This window comes from Dendropsophus ebraccatus, chromosome 3, assembly GCF_027789765.1.
Source record: "Dendropsophus ebraccatus isolate aDenEbr1 chromosome 3, aDenEbr1.pat, whole genome shotgun sequence".
NCBI lineage: Eukaryota > Metazoa > Chordata > Amphibia > Anura > Hylidae > Dendropsophus > Dendropsophus ebraccatus.
The window spans coordinates 10248230-10264825 of NC_091456.1; the positions used below are offsets into that span (position 1 = coordinate 10248230).

Genomic DNA, 16596 nt, shown 5'->3' on the forward strand with positions numbered 1-16596 from the left:
GCACAGTATGGCAGACACCGGGCAGGTATATACACTGCTGTCCCGGGCACAGTATGGCAGACACATAGTATATACACTGCTGTCCCGGGCACAGTATGGCAGACACATAGTATATACACTGCTGTCCCGGGCACAGTATGGCAGACACATAGTATATACACTGCTATCCCGGGCACAGTATGGCAGACATATAGTATATACACTGATGTCCCGGGCACAGTATGGCAGACATATAGTATATACACTGCTATCCCGGGCACAGTATGGCAGACACTGTGCAGGTATATACACTGCTGTCCCGGGCACAGTATGGCAGACACATAGTATATACACTGCTATACCGGGCACAGTATGGCAGACACATAGTATATACACTGCTATCCCGGGCACAGTATGGCAGACACATAGTATATACACTGCTGTCCCGGGCACAGTATGGCAGACACATAGTATATACACTGCTATACCAGGCACAGTATGGCAGACACATAGTATATACACTGCTGTACCGGGCACAGTATGGCAGACACATAGTATATACACTGCTGTCCCGGGCACAGTATGGCAGACACATAGTATATACACTGCTGTCCCGGGCACAGTATGGCAGACACATAGTATATACACTGCTATACCGGGCACAGTATGGCAGACACATAGTATATACACTGCTATCCCGGGCACAGTATGGCAGACACATAGTATATACACTGCTATACCGGGCACAGTATGGCAGACACATAGTATATACACTGCTATACCAGGCACAGTATGGCAGACACATAGTATATACACTGCTGTACCGGGCACAGTATGGCAGACACATAGTATATACACTGCTATACCAGGCACAGTATGGCAGACACATAGTATATACACTGCTGTCCCGGGCACAGTATGGCAGACACATAGTATATACACTGCTGTCCCGGGCACAGTATGGCAGACACATAGTATATACACTGCTGTCCCGGGCACAGTATGGCAGACACATAGTATATACAGTGCTATAGCTGTGACCATTCCATGTGATCACGTGTCCCACCATTCCCGCCTCACAGTCCTAACAGCGCGTGACTCAAAGCGAAACCACAGCTGAGAGAACGTTACACAATCTACTTCCGGCCCACGCCCCGCCCACTTCCGTCTTCGGTGCACGTCACGAGGGCCCGCACGTAAGGAGGGTCATACTTCCTGTTGCCTCCCGTAAGATGGCGTCACTCAGCAGAAGAGCCTTGTGGAGTTTCTCCCATTTGCTCAGGTAGACGGTGTCCGTGGAGCAGCCGGTAGTTGCGCCGTTGCTGTGAGAGAGCTGAGCGTCCGTTACTGTGTGTGCTGGCAAACGGCTTCCTCATACAGGGCTGTACTATGGCCGCCCTGCTTTGTGTCTGTCATAGAGGAGCTTCTTGTTGTTTTACGTGTCTGGCTGTGTTGGGAATAGTAGTGTCACCCCAGTGACTGCAGAGAATCCCTCAGTAATGATCCAGGACTGTAGCCTCACACACATCTACCCCTGACCCCAGTGACTGCAGAGAATCCCTCAGCAATGGACCTGGACTGTAGCCTCACACACATCTACCCCTGACCCCAGTGACTGCAGAGAATCCCTCAGCAATGGACCTGGACTGTAGCCTCACACACATCTACCCCTGACCCCAGTGACTGTAGAGAATCCCTCAGCAATGATCCAGGACTGTAGCCTCACACACACATCTGCCTCTGACCCCAGTGACTGTAGAGAATCCCTCAGCAATGATCCTGGACTGTAGCCTCACACACATCTACCCCTGACCCCAGTGACTGCAGAGAATCCCTCAGCAATGATCCTGGACTGTAGCCTCACACACATCTACCCCTGACCCCAGTGACTGCAGAGAATCCCTCAGCAATGATCCAGGATTACATTGTAGCCTCACACATCTGCCCCTGACCCCAGTGACTGTAGAGAATCACTCAGCAATGGACCTGGACTGTAGCTTCACACACATCTGCCTCTGACCCCAGTGACTGCAGAGAATCCCTCAGCAATGATCCTGGACTGTAGCCTCACACACACATCTGCCCCTGACCCCAGTGACTGCAGAGAATCCCTCAGTAATGATCCAGGACTGTAGCCTCACACACATCTACCCCTGACCCCAGTGACTGCAGAGAATCCCTCAGCAATGATCCAGGATTACATTGTAGCCTCACACATCTGCCCCTGACCCCAGTGACTGTAGAGAATCCCTCAGCAATGATCCAGGATTACATTGTAGCCTCACACATCTGCCCCTGACCCCAGTGACTGTAGAGAATGCCTCAGCAATGATCCAGGATTACATTGTAGCCTCACACATCTGCCCCTGACCCCAGTGACTGTAGAGAATCCCTCAGCAATGATCCTGGACTGAATCCTCACACATCTGCCCCTGACCCCAGTGACTGTAGAGAATCCCTCAGCAATGGACCTGGACTGTAGCCTCACACACATCTGCCTCTGACCCCAGTGACTGTAGAGAATCCCTCAGCAATGGACCTGGACTGTAGCCTCACACACATCTACCCCTGACCCCAGTGACTGTAGAGAATCCCTCAGCAATGATCCTGGACTGTAGCCTCACACACATCTGCCTCTGACCCCAGTGACTGTAGAGAATCCCTCAGCAATCATCCTGGACTGAATCCTCACATATCTGCCCCTGACCCCAGTGACTATAGAGAATCCCTCAGCAATGATCCAGGATTACATTGTAGCCTCACACATCTACCCCTGACCCCAGTGACTGCAGAGAATCCCTCAGCAATGATCCAGGATTACATTGTAGCCTCAAATATCTGCCCCTGACCCCAGTGACTGTAGAGAATCCCTCAGCAATGGACCTGGACTGTAGCTTCACACACATCTGCCTCTTACCCCAGTGACTGTAGAGAATCCCTCAGCAATGATCCTGGACTGAAGCCTCACACACATCTACCCCTGACCCCAGTGACTGTAGAGAATCCCTCAGCAATGGACCTGGACTGTAGCTTCACACACATCTGCCTCTGACCCCAGTGACTGTAGAGAATCCCTCAGCAATGATCCTGGACTGAAGCCTCACACACATCTACCCCTGACCCCAGTGACTGTAGAGAATCCCTCAGCAATGATCCTGGACTGAATCCTCACACATCTGCCCCTGACCCCAGTGACTGCAGAGAATCCCTCAGCAATGATCCTGGACTGAATCCTCACACACATCTACCCCTGACCCCAGTGACTGCAGAGAATCCCTCAGCAATGATCCTGGACTGAATCCTCACACATCTGCCCCTGACCCCAGTGACTGTAGAGAATCCCTCAGCAATGATCCAGGACTGTAGCCTCACACACATCTGCCTCTGACCCCAGTGACTGTAGAGAATCCCTCAGCAATGATCCTGGACTGAATCCTCACACATCTGCCCCTGACCCCAGTGACTGCAGAGAATCCCTCAGCAATGATCCTGGACTGAATCCTCACACACATCTACCCCTGACCCCAGTGACTGCAGAGAATCCCTCAGCAATGATCCAGGATTACACTGGAGCCTCAGACTTGTCTGCCCCTGACCCCAGTGACTGTAGAGCAGTGATGGCTAACCTTGACACTTCAGCTGTTGTAAAACTACAATCCCCATGATAGCTGGGCAGCCAAAGCCATATCTAACATAAATCTCCCAAAACAACAGAAGATACAAAATCACACGAGGAGGTAAATATACATAGTAATATACATGATGACAGGCGGAGTGTAACACAGCGTTCATAGATCCAATATACATGGTGAGCAACTAAGCACCTTCTAGTGTGTCCGTGTACGGAGAAACCGGGAACCCAGAGATCTACAAGGAAACTGATTACATTACATCAACTTAGATACAGCTGACATCAATTTACATCAACTTAGATACAACTTACATCAACTTACATCAACTTGGATACAACTTATGTCAACTTAGATACAATTAGGTGGAGATCACAATTATCACACATCTGCCACCTCTATATCTTATATACTTCTATATCTTTCACTGTTTCCAGACAATCCAGCCCTATAATCTCCAGAAAACACGTCCTGAGCATCTTCAGAGGATCATGGCGCCAAGTGCTGTCGGTGGGATTGGGGGCCAGTCTCTGCGCTATCCCCGTGGGACAGGTAACGTGACATGAGGATTTTTGTTTGTTTGTTTTATTGTAAAGCAAAACAGAAATACAACCTCAGTGTGGAGATCATGAAGCAGTGTGTATAGTGTCCACCTGGCAGCCAGTAATGCTGGGACTACATGGTGACAAGCGTCTGCATGGCTAACAAATCTGTCTGTGTAAACGCACCCTAAAAGATGAAGGTGAATGGGGTCAGGTTTTATCTGGAAGTGACTGCGACCAGGAGTCCAAGTTAGGTTTCTGGTGACGTACTTCACTGCACAAACTGTATTGTGGCCAGTCATCATTAGGCTGTAACCTATATGCTTCCCATCCAGCATAGGAACAGTTCACAGGCTTAGAAGAAGGTTTTTCCTGGACATTATTATTATTAAAGGGGTTGTCCAGCAGAGGGCTTTTTTTAATATATTACTACTGGTGCACCATATTGCTCCAAACAGCTGACTACCACCACACAGTGCACATAATATCCCCCAGTCCACATATCTCTATCAGTAGCATCATTGACGCACTCAGCACCTCTTCTGGTCACAGCTACCCTCATTATTCTTCCCTACACTACTCATCCCATTCCCAGCCCCTAAATCTGTTGTAGAAGAGGAGCCCCTGGCAGAGGGAATCCTCGTGTGTGTGTGTGGAGGGTTTCCCTTGGAATATATTACCCAGACTGCTGAGGAGATGCTGCAGGAGGAGGAACAGGAGTGGTTCTGCCCTCGGCTGTAGCTCCTCTGCTTCCTGCACTCTCCACATACAGCTGCAGTGAGTGGTTGAAGGACGACTAGACCAAAAGACTAAGGGCCAAAAGGCCAAAACACACACTGATCTGCTCTCTATCTAAAACGTAACTTCTACTGGCTTATAAATAAAAAGTAAATAAGTGCTCATAAAATCACTCAGTCACCATAGTCTGTTCAGATAGACATATGGCCCATGTGGGTCAAAGAAGTCACATGTAGCTGCAGACTACTGACTTTACATCTATTATCTAATATAGAGACTACTGGTGATCTGATATATTAAAATCACAAACACACAGCACGACATCACAGGCCCTTAACCCATTCTGAATCCTGAGCCTATACTGATAGTGTGCGGCTAGCAGTATCAGTGCAGTCTCTTCTTTTGAGTCCCTGTTGTGTGCTGATGTCGGGCCTGAAAGGTTGAGAAGGCCATACCTAAACCATGTCAACACTTAGGGGGAAATTTATGAAAGGGTGTAAATATATACACCTGATGTAAAGTGCCCACAGCAACCAATCGCCGCTCCTCTAATATTTTACCAGAGCTGAAAGCTGAGCTGTGATTGGTTGCTGTGGGCAGTTTACACCAGGTGTATATTTACACCCTTTCATAAATCTCCCCCATATTGTTTATCTAATCTTAGTAAATAGCTTAAAGGGAATCTTCCAGTGTTTTTAAGATCTTAAAAAATGCTTACAGCCCTATATAGAGGTAAGGAGGGGAATGTCCTGATACCTTCTGTTTTGGATTTGCAGTTTGCATGACTAAAGAAACAGTCTCTGTTCCATCCACTGCCATGGCAAGTAACCTTTAGTTCTCTATATTAAGAGCTCCCCCCAGTCATTTTCCTCATCTATGATTGACAGCTCTTATGGTGCGTTTACACAGGCAGATTTATCTGACAGATTTTTGAAGCCAAAGCCAGACACAGACCATAAACAGGGAACAGGTCATAAAGGAAAGACTGAGATTTCTCCTCTTTTCAGATCCATTCCTGGCTTTGGCTTTCAAAATCTGTCAGATAAATCTGCCTGTGTAAATACACCATTAGGGTCCTTGTGCACGACAAACAATGAGTTTTATATATTTTTTTTTAATAAAAAGAGGCGCTTAGACAAAAAGATGACTGGATGCTGGAGCTGTCCCACAGCAATACACCTAACGTGAAGAGTTCATGTCCTCACTTTCTTGGCCATGCACATGAATCACCAGGTAACATTACACTCCCCTTACTAACCTATTGTACAGCGCTTACAACTGCTGATCCATACGTACCTCTTGCTAGGTCACAATTACTAGAATGTAGAATGTTATACAATCACCAATGTAAAATCTGACCTACGACTATGTGTGACTTGTAATGAAATGGTAATTCTGCTTTTCCTCCACATAAACACTTGAAGAGATCAGAGCCTGCGTTGTCAAATGAGTCATTGATAAGAAGGGCGGCATCTCTGGTAGCGGACAGTACACAAACCCTCCTCTCACAAACTACATATGCTCTTATTGACTCCCTCACCGAATACACAACGGTAAGAAAACTGTCTGTCCTACTGTATATATTGTATCTGTATAATAGGTAGATTTGGTTACTTGCAGAGCAACTCCCATTAAAATGAATGGGAGCTGCTCCACAGTTACCCAGTGCTACCCCTGCACACACATTGAGTGGAGCTGTGGTTTCTGGCTCCTGTACATTGTTAATTTACACCTACAAAAAGGTGCAGTGTAGCACCTAGGCACATGATGTTGCCGACAATCGCAGAAACATTACGCGGCTATTGGTCAACACTTGGCGGCATGGTTTCAGTCTTGCACGTTCCTCCGCATGTAGGAATGTGGTCTTAAAGGGGTTTTATCTTTTCATTGTCTTGTCTTTCATTCATTGGTTAGAAGGGAAGGAAATGGAGGTAGGTGTTTGTATGACCTATTACATTTATAATTCCTTCGAGGGGTATTCCAGTCTCACCTAACAGTTTAATGTTTAGGACTCGGCAAGTTTAAATACTCTGCAAGTAGACACAGTGTATATATACTGTATAATATAAGTATGTATACTATATTTTCACCAGCCAGACCACTGGTTTTAGAGCAGAGTGGTGGTTGGTAACCTACAATGAAAACTCAATAAGGGGAGGGGAAAAAGCATATTAGGAGAATGAAATCATCTGGCACCCTATGGACAGTCACATGACAGTAACATGATCCATGGGTCGTACTATGACTGCTATAAACCATTGTACGTATCAGCATAAGTAGTGCCGAGGTACCTGTGTGAGTGAACATTTTTCCTTTTGCTTGCAGGCAGTGTACACACTTGTATCCCTACAGAAGAAATACACATCCCTTCTGGATAAGATGAACTCGAGTGAAGAAAGTGCAATTTGGCAGGTGATCATTGGCGCCCGTGTGCAGGTAAGGTAGCCAAACCTCTGGCAAAGTGTGGCTTTTTCCTTGTAGACCCTTCCTGTAATACACAAATATTTAGGTCAATATAATTTGATTCTTTATTATTAGAGATGAGCGAACCGGGTTCGGTTTCGAGTCCATCCGAACCCGAACGTTCGGCATTTGATTAGCTGGGGCTGCTGAACTTGGATAAAGCTCTTAGGTTGTCTGGAAAACATGGATACAGCCAATGACTATATCCATGTTTTCCACATAGCCTTAGGGCTTTATCCAACTTCAGCAGCCACCGCTAATCAAATGCCGAAAGTTCGGGTTCGGATCGACTCTAATTCAAACCCGGTTTGCTCATCTCTATTTATTATACATTCAATTTCTGTGTGAGGGTGCTGCAACAACAGGCTGGTAAGTCCTGAATTGTGCGGCCACGTACTGTCATTTCTTAGTTTTCAGATGATCATTAAATGTCACAGGATGAAGTTGTTTCTGCCTGCAGCTCCATTACAGGTCTTGAACGTCACACGTCTTGGTAGCAAGCAGTCGCCTAAATGATACAAATTGGCTGCTTTACATTAAGCTGACTAGACTAGTGATGTTTTTATCCTTCTGTCTTTCCTACCATGTGAAGATGAAAAAGTTGCAAGAAGAATACCAGAAGTATGAGGCCAGCTGGACACGTGCCGTCAGTCTTTCAGAAATGGCAGCAGAAGCTGCTTACCAGGCCGGTGAGTATTCGGTGCGCTTGAAAGACTTTTGTACTTTAACTAAGGGTCCTATTAGACAAAGGGGTGTTTAACGATTAACGTTTGCAAACAAAATTGTTAACTGTTAACCTGAAATTGTTCACCATATTACACAGAGCTATAGTTGTTACTATGATCGCTAACTCCATCTGATCCCAGCAAATGAAGGAATGATGTGGGATTACATTGAATGATTAGTGAACGAATGCGGAATTACAGCAAACGAATAACTTTGATTTTGGTGTCAGCACCAAATGAGTGATTTATCTTTGGTTGTTTGTACGTTGCCTGCATTTACACAAAACAATTAGCATTTAAATTTGAACGATATAACGATAATTTTCACAATAATCGTCCCATGTAATAGGGCCCTAATGCTGCCTTTACACGGAGCGATAATTCGCCCAATTGATCGTTTAACAATTTTATAGCAACAATTTGTTTCTTTTTATAACGATCAGCGTTTAGACGGATAAATCGTTATTGCGATCGTTTTTAAGATCGCTTAAGCCCATCTTTCACATAGGGTGAATCTTTGAAAAACTGTTAACACGAAGAGATCTGTGAATTTTTAGCGAACGACGATTTAAGAACATGTTGAAAGATCAAAATGAACGATTTCTCGCTCGTTGCTTGATCATTTGCTGTGTTTACATGGAACGATTATTGCTCAAATGCGATCGTTATTGCGAAAATTCGAACGATAATCATTCTGTGTAAACGTAGCATAAGGCTAGGTTCACACTGCGTTTTCAGCATCCGTTTAACGGATCCGTTTTTTTTAACGTCCAGAAAAATAGGGTCAGCAACGTTTTTTGGTCCGTTTTGGTCCGCCAAAAAAAACCGGATCCGTTTTTTTGTATAATGGAAGTCAATGGAAAAACGGATGCACACAAATGAATCCGTTTTTTGCAATCCGTTTTTCATGCGTTTTTTGCAAAAAACGGATGCGTTAAACGGATGCTGAAAACGCAGTGTGAACCTAGCCTAACACTGGCTTGTGAGTTGTCTGCATTTCCATGTGTCATCAGCCCTTTTACCTAACTACGTAACAGTACTGCCAGGGATGCAATAGTAGTGTCTGTGAAGGAGTGCTTATACCAGTATCCCATCAGTTAGATGCTGTAATATCATCTGCCTAACTTAAGCCACTAGTAATGTTGTATATAGTTCTTGGCTTGTTTGCTATGTTATTCACAGGGTGGATTCTTCTTTTCTCTCGGCTGTGCAGGTGCGGACCATGTGGCTGTCACTGTTAGGAATCACATACAGTTGGTGCGGATTCAAATCCAAGAGAACAGGGAGATGGCACTAAAAGCGGAGGCCCTGCTGGCTGCCTCTCAGTCAGAAGAAATTATGAAGAGCATCACAGAAGACAAGAATAACCCACCTACCGGAGGCAGTGCAGTAAGCAGTACTTCTGAGGAAGTCCCTGAAGCTTATCTGAGGGAAGACTGAACCATCTGCCTTCTCTGCCAACTTGCACAAACTACTAACTGTACAGTGTACTACTGATGTGCTGTATACTAATAGTGAAGGCATCGCTGCCCTGAAACCATGAAGAATGATCTGCCTCAGAAAACACCCCCCTGTGCTGTCGTGTATACATGGGAACAGTCCTTGGAGTAATGTGGCGTGTCCATTGGTGCTGAAGCTATCACTATATCATATTTTCTGATAATCTTTGTAAAGAAATAGGGAATCTTTGACAGCTTCCTTCCTTCTCTTGTCCTTTTTCTTTAGTAGTCCCTTCAGTCACCCCCATACAGGACTGCTACAAAATGTGGGTGTAGTTTATTAAAGACAACAGAGGCCCCTGCAATAACTCTTATGGTACAGTATTGTGTCTACTCCATACAACCACCTCAGACTATGGATTCTATGGAATTATGATAAGCACTTAATACATTGCTGTTTACTTTAGCTGATGTTTTATATTATGCTTAAAGGGGTTTTACTATCTCCTACTGATATAGGGAGGATATTCCATCACTGTATGGTCAGCGGAGGTCTGACATCTTGGGACTTCGTCACCTTCCTTCTCAGGATCAGTGGCGGACCCAAAGGTCAGACACCCATTGATGATAGGGTAAATCCAAGCACAGCGCTATCGTTAGGAGATGGGAAAATCTTTTTCATTTTGTCAGTTTTGATGGTTTCATAAGAATATGAAAAACCTGAATGCTAATTGGTGGAAATATTTTTATTGATAATTTTATTAAAACTGAAATTGTATTTGTCTCGATCTTTGATCATGCTTTAACATATACATTGTTGTAGCCATGTGTCAGTGAGAAATGCTGCAGTGTCCATCACTACCACTAGTAGGCAGAAGGAAACAAAGGTCTTGGAATATTTTCTCAGGGTTTTACATCCTAGGAAACTCCTTTTAGGCTGTTTAAAGCCTCCTTCACAGTGTTTTTCTTTTCCATTAAACAGATTTACCCAGTGCATCCACTCTCTGTTTTGAGTTAGAAAAAAAGAGTTGAACTTAGTTAGAATCCGGCTCTATTATTTTTCTCTAAGTTCGAGGAGAGGATGCGCTGCAGCATGGTCCTCTCTCTGCTCGTTCTCCTGATTGGTACGGGTCTGAAAACGCAGACCCTGACCAATCAAAACTTTTAACATGTCTCCATGACGCGTGTGAAGTTTTTTGTAACTACAGTGACATTTTAAGGGTGCGTTTACAAGTACAGGATCTGGTGCAGATTTGTAGTTTCAAATCTTGTATGTGTGAACACATCCTAAGTCTCTGTGCTCCTGTATTGACACAGCCGTGTCAGTTCAGCAGCAAATACGTTTAGCTGTTGTGAAGCTCACTGGATCAAAATAAATGATGATGCCAGGAGTTCTGTAAGAGTTCAGTCTGTAATATACACAGTCAGCTTATGGATTGTAAGTATTACAGATGTATGAATACAGCTTATGGCTGGGTTCACACTACGTATATTTCAGTCAGTATTTTGGTCCTCATATTGCAACCAAAACCAGGAGTGGATTAAAAACACAAAGAATCTGTTCACACAATGTTGAAATTGAGTGGATGGTGGCCACCCCTGCATCTACCTCCCTCCATCCCGGTGTGAGCGCTACTCATGGGCCGCACAGGGAGGGAGGGAGATAAGACCTTGTTCACACTTGTGTTGCTTGGTGGCCACTTTCTCCGCTGGCATCATCAGCAGGGTTTGGTGGGAGCCTTGGGGTTTGGTCCTGTGACAGTGGGGTTGCTTCCATGGCCACCCTTCCGTGCTTGCTTTGTGGGGTTGGTGGTCGCTGACCGACAGTGTTGATTTCGTGTAGGGACTCATGTTGGCCAGGGGACCTGCACGTGGTACATGGGGCAATATGGTTTGATCAAATTATATACCAACATCCTGGCGTTGGTTTTTAAAGTGTCAGCCATAGGTGTGAGGTGCAGCAGCTCCTTTCTCTCCATGACTGTATTGCACTCATAGTATATGCAGACGATAGGGGAGTAACACAGTGTGTATCTGGCCTACGGCACCGAGCAGGGAGGGAGGGGGTAGGTAGTTAGATGCATAAGCACCTCTCCCAGTGTGAGCGCTACTCATGGGCAGCACAAGGAGGGAGAGAGTGAGGGAGATACAAGTGTCCTTGCTCCCCAAAGTATTCTATAAAAAAAATCAATAAAAGGATCATCTCACAATACACTTCATAGACTTCTACATGTAGTGTGCCCCCTGCTGGACACTTCATATGAATTAGACATGATTCGTGATGTCATGGCTTTTTAGAGAATTTGAAGCCTGCGTTTTTGCAATCCGTTCAACGTATCTGTTTTCAATTGGTTACTTGACAGAAAAACACTACTTTTGTGTCCGTTAAATAAAACGCATCAGTTTCGATTTTTTTTTTATAATGAAAGTCAATGGAAAACCGGATCCAAACGGATGACACACAATTGCATCTGTTTTTTCAATAAAACTAATACGTTAAACAGATAGCAAAAATACAGTGTGAACCCAGCCTTACAGCATTTATTGTAAAAGGTAACCTTCTCATTATACACCATTATATGCATATTCTAGGTTTGTACTTTCTTACATAGGAGGATAGTACACAATGAAACTCTTTGGTGAAGACTACCCCCAATTTAGTCCAGATGTTTTTGGGATGAGTTTTGCATGCAGTCTGTCTCTTTGAGAACAACCCCAATCCCTCAGACTATTCTCTCCCCTGGATTACTTGGACGTTTCAGAGTATTCGCTGTAATAATGCTTCCTGCACTGAGGTCACTAGATCCTAAAGAGTTGCCAGGATGCAATTACTATTCCAGAGAGTATTAGTGACAGGTGTTGTAAGAAGTCAATAATAAGGTATATGGAAGTGGGTTTAATAAACTGCACAATCATTTAAAAAGAAAAAAAGAAAAGTAATAAAACAAGAAATATTCAGATTTAAAAGTTCTCTCTTTTTTTTTTCCTTCATAATTCATCATGACGCTTGATAAGGTACCTGGTAATCAGCAGAATACCTACTGCTCCTCAGGGGAAAATGAAGCTTGAGGAAAACAAAAATTACAAAAAGCAATGATTATAATTGTTCAGCAGAAAGTCTGGTACCTGTGGTCCATAGAGAATATTCTGTATATATAGAAGCTGCAACAATAACAACAAGCTCTGTACCAGGAATAAGTATAAAATATACAGTTCCCTTTGCAAGACCACATATTACAGCTTGGATCTTACAAGCAACTCTTCTGGATTTTTTTTTTTTTATTTCAAACATTAAGGTCAATGATCTTACATAGTCACATATTAATAAAGGAGCAACGCTAGATTGTGCAATAAGATCAGTCTCTTGGATGGGTAAAATTTGTATAACTAGTTAAATGGTTTATCCAGATCTCTAATTTTACTTCTATTAAAAAAGTCTTCCAGTACTTATAAGCTGCTATACACTCACTGGCCACTTTATTAGGTACACCTGTCCAACTGCACGTTACAACTTAATTTCTAGTCAGCCAATCACATGGCGGCAGTGCATTTAGGCATGTAGACATGGTCAAGACAATCTCCTGCAGTTCAAACCGAGCATCAGTATGGGGAAGAAAGGTGATGTGAGGGCCTATGAACGTGGCATGGTTGTTGGTGCCAGAAGGGCTGGTCTGAGTATTTCAGAAACTACTGATCTACTGGGATTTTCACACACAACCATCTCTAGGGTTTACAGAGAATGGTCCGAAAAAGAAAAAACATCCAGTGAGCGGCAGTTCTGTGAGCGGAAATGCCTTGTTGATGCCAGAGGTCAGAGGAGAATGGGCAGACTGGTTCGAGCTGATAGAAAGGCAACAGTGACTCAAATAGCCAACCGTTACAACCAAGGTAGGCAGAAGAGCATCTCTGAATGCACAGTACGGCCAACTTTGAGGCAGATGGGCTACAGCAGCAGAAGACCACACCGGGTGCCACTCCGCTCAGCTAAGAACAGGAAACGGAGGCTACAATTTGCACAAGCTCATCGAAATTGGACAGTAGAAGATTGGAAAAACGTTGCCTGGTCTGATGAGTCTCGATTTCTGCTGCGACATTCAGATGGTAGGGTCAGAATTTGGCGTCAACAACATGAAAGCATGGATCCATCCTGCCTTGTATCAACGGTTCAGGCTCGTGGTGGTGGTGTCATGGTGTGGGGAATATTTTCTTGGCACTCTTTGGGCCCCTTGGTACCAATTGAGCATCGTTGCAACGCCACAGCCTACCTGAGTATTGTTGCTGACCATGTCCATCCCTTTATGACCACAATGTACCCAACATCTGATGGCTACTTTCAGCAGGATAATGCGCCATGTCATAAAGCTAGAATCATCTCAGACTGGTTTCTTGAACATGACAATGAGTTCACTGTACTCCAATGGCCTCCACAGTCACCAGATCTCAATCCAATAGAGCATCTTTGGGATGTGGTGGAACGGGAGATTGGCATCATGGATGTGCAGCCGACAAATCTGCGGCAACTGTGTGATGCCATCATGTCAATATGGACCAAAATCTCTGAGGAAGCTTCCAGCACCTTGTTGAATCTATGCCACGAAGAATTGAGTCAGTTCTAAAGGCAAAAGGGGGTCCAACCCGTTACTAGCATGGTGTACCTAATAAAGTGGCCGGTGAGTGTATGTCCTGCAGGAAGTGGTGTATTCTCTCCAGTGTGACACAGTGCTCTTTGCTGCCACCTCTGTCCATGTCAGGAACTACAAGAGAAGGAGAGGTTTTCTATGGGGATTTGCTGCTGCTCTGGACAGTTCCTGACATGGACAGAGGGGGCAGCAGAGAGCACTGTGTCAGACTGAAAAGATTATACCACCTCCTGCAGTATATTCAACAGATGATAAGTACTCGAAGACTTGAGATTTTTAAATAGAATTAAATTACAAATCTATATAACTTTCTGAAACTAGTTGATTTGAAAGAAATAGATTTTCCCTGGATAATCCCTTTAACACAGGTTGATACCCTCTGAAAATGTTATAGTTGGATGAGTAGCGTTAGTTGAATGGATACAATCTTCTAAACAACATAATGGATCGCCTATAAAATAAACAACTTTATGGATGCAAACCACCGTGGCTTTACTTTGGGCAGATCATGTCAGACGTATCTTTTTGATTTCATTCATTATGTCACACAATATTCAGTTTTTCATGTCTTTAGCAGAAAGCAGCATCTCACAACTGGGGGAAGAGGATGTATGAAATGAATTGTTAGTCTTCAGGATGATCCAACATATTTTACCTAAACAGATTCCCCCTTGCATGAGTTCAACATGTGTGGGCACATATGTGTTCTACGTGTCAACAAATCTTTAGCTTTGACTGTCCAGACATGATGGGAGTTGTAGTTTTGCAACAGCTGGAGAGCCAAGGTTCCCTATGTCCTATATGCATGTGTTATTATTAGTTAGATTTTCTTATTTTCCACAATATGTACAATAAGGTCAGAGCTTTTGTTGTATAAAATATTTTTGCTTTAGCTTTTTTTTTTTTTTTTTTTAAGAAACACCTCCACATCTTCCACAAAAGACGTTTATTGAACCTCCAGAAATATTGATTTATAAAATTCCAATTTTTAACAATATTCGGCAGTGTGATACAAACATATGGACAATGGTGACCAAGCTAACAGATACCAGTCTCCTCTTGCCGACAGATGCAATGATGAACGACTGCTTCCGCACTGAATACTGACAGAAGATTCTCCTACATTCAGAATTATGTTGCACGGAGTGTTTTGCATATTTAAGTGTTTTTAAAACATATTGGCGGAGATTTATCAAACATGGTGTAAAGTGACACTGGCTCAGTTGCCCCTAGCAACCAATCAGATTCCACCTTTCATTCTTCACAGACTCTTTGGAAAATGAAAGGTGGAATCTGATTGGTTGCCGGGGGCGACTGAGCCAGTTTCACTTTACACCATGTTTGATAAATCTCCCCCATTGTCCAGTGTGAAATCCAGAAAAAGGTTTTCCGGAAGATTACATCGGCAGCCATCAGTGTTCAATCTGTGGGGTTTGACCACCATTTAACAAAAATGGCTTAGGCTCTGCGAACCTTCACTGTGGTAACTAGCACAGTGATGTCCATGCTAGCATGGCCATATAGCGGCTCAATCCCATTACATTACATAAGGATGAGCTATGGTACTATAAACAGCTGCGTGAATTACAGAACCATTGTAGTCCCAATACAGAGGCTGCATCCTCCCCCCCCCCCCCCCCCCCCAGCAGTGACAAAATGTGGGCCTATCCTACAAAAAGTCATATAATGGTACTTCCCACGGTTTTTTAAGGGACTATCCAGGACTGGAAAGAAATGGCCCCTTCTTCCAAAGAAACATCCACCACCTGTCTGATGGTTGTGTGCGGTATTGAACCCCAGCTCCAATCACGTCAAAGGAACTGAGCGGCAATACCACACTTGAACCAAGTGGTACAGTTTTTGGAAGAAAGCAGCTACTTTTTTTCTATAACTAAACAAGCCCTGTAAAGCGACCAACCCACCCCACCAAACCGCTAGTACCACCCATTTCATGAGAGTAAATCCTTACTGGTCGTGTCTTTTATAATGTGCCTGGGTTAGAGCAAAAAAATGACCCTTTAATCTACAGCACAGTGTCATACTGGTGTGATCTAGAGCGTCTGTGCCCCAGGTCTACGACGCCTCTCCGTCCTTCCTCTCCATCTTCATTAGGAACGACCGGGCAGGTCCTCTCCTATACATCACTAGTCTAAACTGCACCAGTGCTGTGGAGACAGGTTTAGACTAGCGATAAATAGAGATCCTGCCTGGGGGCAGTCCTAATAATGAGGGTGGAGAGGGAGAAAGGAGAGGCGTCGCAGACCTGGGGCACAGAGCACTGAGCACATTTTAAAAGACACGACCAGTTAGGCTGCATTCCCACGTTCTGTGATCCTGACGGATCACGGACGTGGAATGCATGTACCGGAGTCCCCCGCGCCCGGATAGCATCTGTAATTAGATGCTGGGAGCGGGGGAGACTGTATTGAATCAGCCGCGTA

The 16596-nt window shown here is 44.4% G+C and overlaps 1 protein-coding gene across 1 annotated transcript; it reads left to right on the forward strand.

Moving 5' to 3' along the window:
• The first annotated feature begins 1135 nt into the window (after nucleotides 1-1135).
• DIABLO (diablo IAP-binding mitochondrial protein) lies at nucleotides 1136-10303 on the forward strand. Its single transcript, XM_069960878.1, has 6 exons — nucleotides 1136-1261; nucleotides 4046-4160; nucleotides 6313-6441; nucleotides 7214-7324; nucleotides 7944-8040; nucleotides 9290-10303. Exons 1-6 carry the CDS (start codon nucleotides 1212-1214, stop codon nucleotides 9514-9516), a joined length of 729 nt encoding a protein of 242 aa, XP_069816979.1. The 5' UTR covers nucleotides 1136-1211; the 3' UTR covers nucleotides 9517-10303.
• Nucleotides 10304-16596: the final 6293 nt, after the last annotated feature.